Source organism: Physeter macrocephalus, chromosome 9 (assembly GCF_002837175.3).
Source record: "Physeter macrocephalus isolate SW-GA chromosome 9, ASM283717v5, whole genome shotgun sequence".
Classification (NCBI taxonomy): Eukaryota; Metazoa; Chordata; class Mammalia; order Artiodactyla; family Physeteridae; genus Physeter; species Physeter macrocephalus.
Window position 1 is genome coordinate 42,684,494 of NC_041222.1, and position 8,621 is coordinate 42,693,114.

At 38.2% G+C, this 8,621-nt stretch overlaps 1 protein-coding gene across 3 annotated transcripts in view; it reads right to left on the bottom strand.

Annotated features, from left to right (window-relative positions):
• Positions 1 to 231: 231 nt before the first annotated feature.
• The window catches only part of PIP5K1B (phosphatidylinositol-4-phosphate 5-kinase type 1 beta), a 453,566-nt gene continuing 445,176 nt past the window's right edge, over positions 232 to 8,621 (bottom strand). For 2 of the 3 annotated variants that reach the window (XM_028493901.2, XM_055087149.1), the window contains one exon: positions 444 to 981. In XM_028493901.2, the coding sequence (XP_028349702.1) occupies positions 979 to 981 (3 nt within the window). In that variant the 3' untranslated portion in view covers positions 444 to 978. Of the gene's footprint in view, positions 982 to 8,621 lie in introns of all 3 variants that reach the window. The other variant, XM_024126862.1, reaches the window with a different exon arrangement.

Sequence of the window (8,621 nt, forward strand, 5' to 3'; positions counted from 1 at the left end):
CACCACGACATTTGGGAAAGTCTCTTGAACAAGTTGAGCAGAATCTGCTATTGAGTCTTTTCTCAGGGCTCGGGGAATTTTCTCTCCATTTTCATCTATCAATCACGAGAGTCAGTTTATTTAGGATTCCAGAATACGTAAAAATGAGGGGTATCTAAGTTACTTCTTTTTTATTAACAAAAGAAAGAAATGTAAAGACCATAAACCATTGGGATTAATATAATACCACAATTGAGAACAAAATATTTTATTTCTCTCAATAAAACTATAGTTTACAATAGTATTTACTAAATAAATTATATAATCTCTTTTACAAGCAATAAACTAAATCACAAATATTTCAAAGACAATGTATGTACACGACATAAGGCCTTTTATAAATAGCTTTGCTTTTCTCATTTCACTAGTAAACAGTGAAAAAATCTTTATAGAAGCTAATTTTCTATAAAGTATATGCAGACCTATTACACTGATCTTTATATGAAACTAATTTAAACTTTTAATGACATGGGCTATGATTATAACTTTGAAAAAGAGCGTAATTCAGACTTTTCCATTTTGCATGGATAGATTTTTTAAAAATATATAAGCAGATTACATATGTTGCTTATGGATAATCACTGGATGCATGCAAAATGAAATAATGCAAGTGTCAATAGTAAAATAGCACTTCCAAGTCCAAAAAGGTGATTGGCAATGGTATAGAAAGCAGCTTAAATAGAGTTCATGCAGTTCTTCACAGTTCAGCAAGCAACAGCAAATGACAGAAGAGTGTGGTATTTTTCACATCACATCTGCTGATCAGCCTCTCGGCCAAGGCTCCCCTGACATCTCGCAAACTCCAAGTCCAGTTGATTATGACTCTGTGTGTAGTGGGGCTCAGCCAAGTTTCCTTTGGGAAATTGTGGAGTGAAGAAACTTCTCTCCCACAACCGTGTTCCTGCCTCATCCATCTGCTTAGGTGGTCACCATTTTCACTTACTGGGGGAGAAAAAAAGAAAGCAGATGTAAGACTAAGTTTTGGCATCAATTTATAATGGCGCCTCATGATTGCAAACAAGTTCATTCTTTCTTCCAATGACTTGTGCCCAGAAAACATGCAGGTAGAAATGGGAGGGCATTAGGCCTGGAATTGATTCTTTTGCAGTGATGAACATCTGCTTCCCTGGACCTGCAACATGTAAGTTACACCAAGATTTATCAAGCGCTTACCACATCACAGCTTAGTGCTAGGGACTTTGAAGGAAACAGCGCTGGCTAAGACACACTCCTGCCCTCCACGTGCACAGGGCTTTGGGGATGTGCTGTGGTATATCAGGCCTGAAGCCAATCAGAGCAACTTGAACATGGTCTGGAACTCATGAATGCTGTGCGCATTTTTACACACTATCGCTGTGGCTGGGGAGCAAAAAATATGTCCAGCAAATATTGGACCTAAAATGGTAGGCACTTAAGGTCAGAGGCAGCTAATTCAACCCCTGACAGCTGTACCAAGATATATACAGGGAAGCGGTACCATGGTCAGTCAGACACAATGGCTTAAATCTCTTGATTCTCTCTAATTATTACAGCTACAGGACATTATGCAAGTTACTTAACCACCTTTGCGCCTTATTTATCTGTTAAATGGGAGTAATAAACCCTACTTTATAAGTGATAAACTTTTCTATGAGGAAATAGTATCTGTACAAATAGACATACATACATGATATACACAAATTCTATACATATCATTTAGTGCCTGGCAATATTAGTGTCTCCAAAATAGTAGTTAAGGAGGTTGCAGTTGGGATCACAGAGATTGTATGGCGCAACACATTCATTTGGAGGCTGAAAAAACTTGAGTAAAAAGTTTGAAATGACTGAAAATTATTAGGAAAGAAACTATATCAAAGAGAATTCTGTTTAAAAGTATTACATCTTGTAATTTGAGCCTATTGTGAGTTGTAACTTTTATTGTTTTATAGTTGAGACTACTCCCTCTCATTAATCTAAAACATGTTCACACTGTTACTTTCTATCCTGTTCTATTGATCTATATTTCTGTTTTGTGCCACTACCATATTGTTGTGATGACTACAGCTTTGTAGTATAGTCTGAAGTCAGGGAGCCTGATTCCTCCAGCTCCATTTTTCTTTCTCAAGATTGCTTTGGCTATTCAAGGTCTCTTGTGTCTCCATACACATTTTAAGATTTTTTGGTTCTAGTTCTGTGAAAAATGCCATTGGTAATTTGACAGGGATTGCACTGAATCTGTAGATTGCCTTGGTATTACAGTCATTTTGACAATATTGATTTTTCCAATCCAAAACCACGGTATATCTTTCCAGCTGTTTGTGTCATCTTCAATTTCTTTCATCAGCATCTTACAGTTTTCAGAGTACAGGTCTTCTGCCTCCTTAGGTAGGTTTATTCCTAGGTATTTTATTCTTTTTGATGCTAAGGTAAATGGGATTGTTTCCTTAATTTCTCTTTCTGATCTTTCATTGCTAGTGTATAGAAATGCAACAGATTTCTGTGTGGTCTCTTGTGTCTCCATACACATTTTAAGATTTTTTGGTTCTAGTTCTGTGAAAAATGCCATTGGTAATTTGACAGGGATTGCACTGAATCTGTAGATTGCCTTGGTATTACAGTCATTTTGACAATATTGATTTTTCCAATCCAAAACCACGGTATATCTTTCCAGCTGTTTGTGTCATCTTCAATTTCTTTCATCAGCATCTTACAGTTTTCAGAGTACAGGTCTTCTGCCTCCTTAGGTAGGTTTATTCCTAGGTATTTTATTCTTTTTGATGCTAAGGTAAATGGGATTGTTTCCTTAATTTCTCTTTCTGATCTTTCATTGCTAGTGTATAGAAATGCAACAGATTTCTGTGTATTAATTTTGTATCCTGCCACTTTACCGAATTCACTGATGAGCTCTAGTAGTTTTCTGGTAGCATCTTTAGGATTATCTATGTATAGTATCCTGTCATCTGCAAACAGTGACAGTTTTACTTCTTTTCCAATTTGTATTCCTTTTATTTCTTTTTCTTCTCTGATTGCTGTGGCTAGCACTCCCAAAACTATGTTGAATAAAGGGGCAAGAGTGGACATCCTTGTCTTGTTCCTGATCTTAGAGGAAATGCTTTCAGCTTTTCACCACTGAGTATGATGTTAGCTGTGGGTTTGTCATGTATCGCTTTTCTTATGTTGAGGTAGGTTCCCTTTATGCGCACTTTCTGGAGAGTTTTTAATCAGAAACGGGTACTGAATTTTGTCAAAAGCTTTTTCTGCATCTATTTAGATGATCATATGATTTTTATTCTTCAATTTGTTAATGTGGTGTATCACACTGATTTGCATATATTGAAGAATCCTTGCATCCCTGGGATAAATCCCACTTGATCATGGTGTATGATCCTTTTAATGTGCTGTTCGATTCTGTTTGCTAGTATTTTGTTGAGGATTTTTGCGTCTATGTTCATCAGTGATATTGGCCTGTAATTTTCCTTTGTTGTTGTTGTATCTTTGACTGGTTTTGGTATCAGGGTGATGTTGGCCTGAGTTTAGGAGTGTTCCTTCCTCTGCAATTTTTTGGAATAGTTTCAGAAGGATAGGTGTTAAGTCTTCTCTAAATGTTTGATAGAATTCACCTATGAAGCCAGCTGGTTCTGGACTTTTGTTCATTGGAAGTTTTAAAATCACAGTTTCAATCTCATTACTTGTGATTGGTCTGTTCATATTTTCTGTTTCTTCCTGGTTCAGTCTTGGAAGATTGTACCTTTCTAAGAATTTGTCCATTTCTTCTAGGTTGTCTATTTTATTAGCATATGGTTGCTTGTAGTAGTCTGTTATCCTTTGTGTTTCTGTGATATCAGTTGTAACTTTTTTCATTTCTAATTTTATTGATTTGAGTCTGCTCCCTTTTTTTTCTTGATGAGTCTGGCTAAAGGTTTATCAACTTTGTTTATCTTTTCAAGGAACCAGCTTTTAGTTTCATTGATCTTTGCTATTGTTTTCTTCGTCTCTATTTCTTTTATTTCTGCTCTGATCTTTATGATGTCTTTCCTTCTCCTGCCTTTTGGTTTTGTTTGTTCCTCTTTCTCTAGTTGCTTTATGTGTAAGAATAGGTTGTTTGTGATTTTTCTTGTTTCCTGAGGTAAGATTGTATTGCTATAAACTTCCCTCTTAGAACTGCTTTTGCTGCGTCCCTTAGGTTTTGGATTGTCACGCTTTCATTTTCACTTGTCTCTAGGTATTTTTTGATTTCCTCAGTGATCCATTGGTTGTTTAGTAGTATATTGTTTAGACTCCATGTGTTTGTGTTTTTTAGTTTTTTTCTTGTAGTTGATTTCTAATCTCATAGTGTTGTGGTCAGAAAAGATACTTGATACAACTTCAATTTTCTTAAATTTACTGAGACTTGCTTTTGTGGCCCAGCATATGATTTATCCTGGAGAACGTTCCATGTGCACTTGAGAAGAATGTGTATTCTGTTGCTTTTGGATGGAGTGTTCTATAAATATCGGTTAAGTCCCTGTGATCTAATGTGTCATTTAAGGCCTGTGTTTCCTTATTGATTTTCTGTCTGGGTGATCTGTCCATTGATGAAAGTGGGGTGTTAAAGTCCCCCACTATTATTGTGTTACTGTTGATTTCTCCTTTTATGGCTGTTAGTATTTGCCTTATATATTGAGGTGCTTCTATGTTGGGTGCATGTATATTTACAATTGTTGTTTATCTTCTTGGATTGATCCTTGATCATTATGTAGTGTCCTTCTTTGTCTCTTGTAATAGTCTTTATTTTAAAGTCTCTCTTGTCTGATGAGTATTGCTACTCTAGGTTTCTTTTGATTTCCATGTGCATGGAATACCTTTTTCCATCCCCTCACTTGCAGTCTATATGTGTCCCTAGATCTGAGGTGGGTCTCTTGTAGACAGCCTATATATGGATCTTGTTTTTGTATCCATTCAGCCAGTCTATGTCTTTTGGTTGGAGCATTTAATCCATTTACTTTTAAGGTAATTATCAATATGTATGTTCTTACTGCCATCTTGTTAAATGTTTTGTATTTGTTTTTGTAGGCCTTTTTCTTCCCTTCCTCTTTTGTTCCCCTCTCTTGTAATTTGATGTCTAACTTTAGTGCTGTATTTGGATTCCTTTTTCTTTTTTGTGTATCTATTGTTGATTTTCAGTTTGTGGTTACCATGAGGTTTTGATATAGCAGTCTATACACACACACACACAAACACACACACAAGACTGTTTTCAGTTGCTGGTCTCTTATTTTCAAATTCATTTCCAATATCCTATTCTCTTCTCATGATTGCTGATTTTTATATAATATTTGTGTGTGGATGATTTCCTACCTTTACCATATGATTGCCTTTACTGGTGAGCTTTCTCATTTGTAATTTTCTTGTTTCTAGTCATGGCCTTTTCTTTTCCAACTAGAGAAGTTCCTTTAGCATTTGTTGTAAAGCTGGTTTGGTGGTGCTGAATTCTCTTAGCTTTTGCTTGTAAAGCTTTTGATTTCTCTGTCAAATCTGAACAAGAGCCTTGGTGGGAAGAGTATTCTTGGTTGAAGGTTTTTCCCTTTCATCACTCTAAATATATCATGCCATTCCCTTCTGGCCTGCAGAGTTTCTGCTGAAAAACCAGCTGATAACCTTAGGGGAGTCCCTCTTATATTATTTGTTGCTTTTACCTTGTTGGTTTTAATACTTTCTTATTGTCTTTTTGTCAGTTTGATTAATATGTGTCTTGGCATGTTCCTTCTTGGGTTTATCCTATATGGGACTCTTTGTGCTTCCTGGACTTGGGTGGCTGTTTCCTTTCCCATGTTAGGGAAGTTGTTATTATCTCTATTATCTCTTCAAATATTTTCTCAGGCCCTCCTTCTCTCTCTTGCATTATCGGAGTCCCAGAAGGAGAAATGTTGGTGCATTTAATGTTGTCCCAGAGGCCTCTGAGACTGTCCTCATTTCTTTTCATTCCTTTTTCTTTGTTCTGTTCTGAAGCAGTGATTTTCACCATTCTATCTTCCAGCTCACTTGTTCATTCTTCTGCCTCATTTATTCTGCTATTGATTCCTTCTAGTGTATTTTTCATTTCAGTTATCGTATTTTTCATCTGTTGTGTTCTTTAAACTTCTAGCTCTTTATTAAACATTTCTTGTATCCTCTCAGTCTGTGCCTCCAATCTTTTTCTGAGATCTTGAATCAGTTTTTACTATCATTACTCTGAATTCTTTTTCAGGTAGATTGCCTATCTTCACTTCACTTAGTTGTTCTTCTGGGGTTTTATCTTGTTTCTTCGTCTGGCACATATTTCTCTGCTGTCTCATTTTGTCTAACTTTCTGTGTTTGTGGTCTCTGTTCCTCAGGCTGCAGGACTGTAATTCTTCTTGGTTCTGGTGTCTACACCCTGGTGTGTGAATTTGGTCCAGGAGCTTGTGCAGGCTTCTTGGTGGGAGGGACTGGTGTCTGCCCACTGGTGGGTGGAGCTGGGCCTTGTCCCTCTGATGGGCAGGGTCACATCAAGGGGTGTGTTTACAGGTGGCTGTTGGCTCAGGATGACTTTAGGCAGCCTGTCTGCTGATGGATGGGGCTGTGTTCCCACCCTGTTTGTTTTTTGGTCTGAGGCATTCCAGCATTGGAGCCTGCAGGCTGTTGGGTGGGGCCAGGTCTCAGTGCCAAAATGGCGACCTCCAGGAGAACTCAAGCCAATGAGTATTCCCTGGGGCGTGCACCACCATTGTCCTTGCCCCTGCAGTGAGCACAGCCGACCCCCACATCCCCAGGAGACCCTCCAAGACCCACAGGTAGGTCTGGCCCAGGCTCTTATGGAGTCACTGCTTTGCCTGGCTCCCAGTTCATGTGAAACCTCTGCGTGCCTTCCAAGAGTGGAGTCTGTTTCTCCCAGTACTGTGGAGCTCCTGCACTCAAGCCCTGCTGGCCTTCAAAGCCAAATGCTCTGGGGGCTCCTCCTCCCAATGCCAGAACCCCAGTCTGGGAAGCCTGCCATGAGGCTCAGAACTCTCACTCCTGTGGGAGAACCTCTGTGATATAATTATTTTCCAGTTTGTGGGTCACCCACTGGTATGGGATTTGATTTTATTGTGAATGTGCCCCTCCCACCATCTCGTTGTAGCTTCTTCTTTGTCTCTGGGTGTAGAATATCTTTTTTGGTATATTCAAGTCTTTTTTTGTTGATGGTTGTTCAGCAGTTAGTTGTGATTTTGGTGTTTTTGTGAGAGAAGGTGAGCTCAAGTCCTCTACTCCACCATCTTATCTCTTGGAATCAAGTTTTTTTTAAACTGAGGCTCTTGTAGAAGTTTCTATAAACTTCGTTAAGCACTCAATCTCACCCCCAGGGTACAAGAATGTCAAAGTTGGGTGAGAACTGCCAATTCTATTTCCATGTTGTAATGTAATCCTGGGATGACATGTTTGGTTATCCGTAAGTGTCCATTTATAACCCTAATAAAATGAGGTGGCCTGACAGGTCTTTAAGTCTTCTGTGGAACTTGAAAGCACAGTGTCTCCCTGCTGGTAAACTTGGCCACAGTGAGCTGGCTCCAGAAGGCAATTTTATTATCCATTATTTAGTATTAAGTGTGCAATATTTTTCCTTTCTTCAAATTATAATCCACAAGTCCTATATTAGCCATCGGTGAAGAGACAAAGTATAATCCACAAGTCCTATATTAGCCATCAGTGAAGAGACAAAGTGTCAGCTGTCTGTCTACCCTGGGAAGAAACTCATAGCTTGAGTTTATTCCTCAAAATATAGTGCATGTAGAATCCCCTCCAGCTCCCCAACATGAAGATGGGTTCTTCAGGTATTAGTGCCCTGAACACCAGCAACTTCTTCTGAGGTGCTGAGACTCAACCCTCTCCTGACCTGATGGAATTAGAAAAAGAAATGGGAACTGGTGCTTTGGCGAGAGAACCTAGCCATATCTCAGGTAAGGGATGACAGAACATTTCAGCTCTATCACCAACTGAACTGCTGTGTTTATATATATATATATATATATATATATATATATATATATATATAAATAATTTATTTATTAATTTATACATACATACATACCTTTTTATTGGAGTATAACTGCTTTACAATGGTGTGTTAGTTTCTGCTTTTATAACAAATTGAATCAGCTATACATATACATATACATATATCCCTATATCTCCTCCCTCTTGTGTCTCCCTCCCAACCACCCTATCCCACCCCTCTAGGTGGTCACAAAGCACTGAGCTGATCTCCCTGTGCTATGCGGCTGCTTCCCACTGGCTATCTATTTTACATTTGGTAGTGTATATATGTTCATGCCACTCTCTCACTTCGTCCCAGCTTACCCTTCCCCCTCCGCATATCCTCAAGTCCATTTTCAATGTCTGTGTCTTTATTTCTGTCCTGCCCCTAGGTTCTTCACAACCATGTTTTTTTTTTTTTTTTTTTTTTAGATTCCATATATATGTGTTAGCATACGGAATTTGTTTTTCTCTTTCTGACTTACTTCACTCTGTATGACAGACCCTAGGTCCATCCACCTCACTACAAATAACTCAATTTCGTTTCTTTTTATGGCTGAGTAATATTCCATTGTATATATGTGCCACAT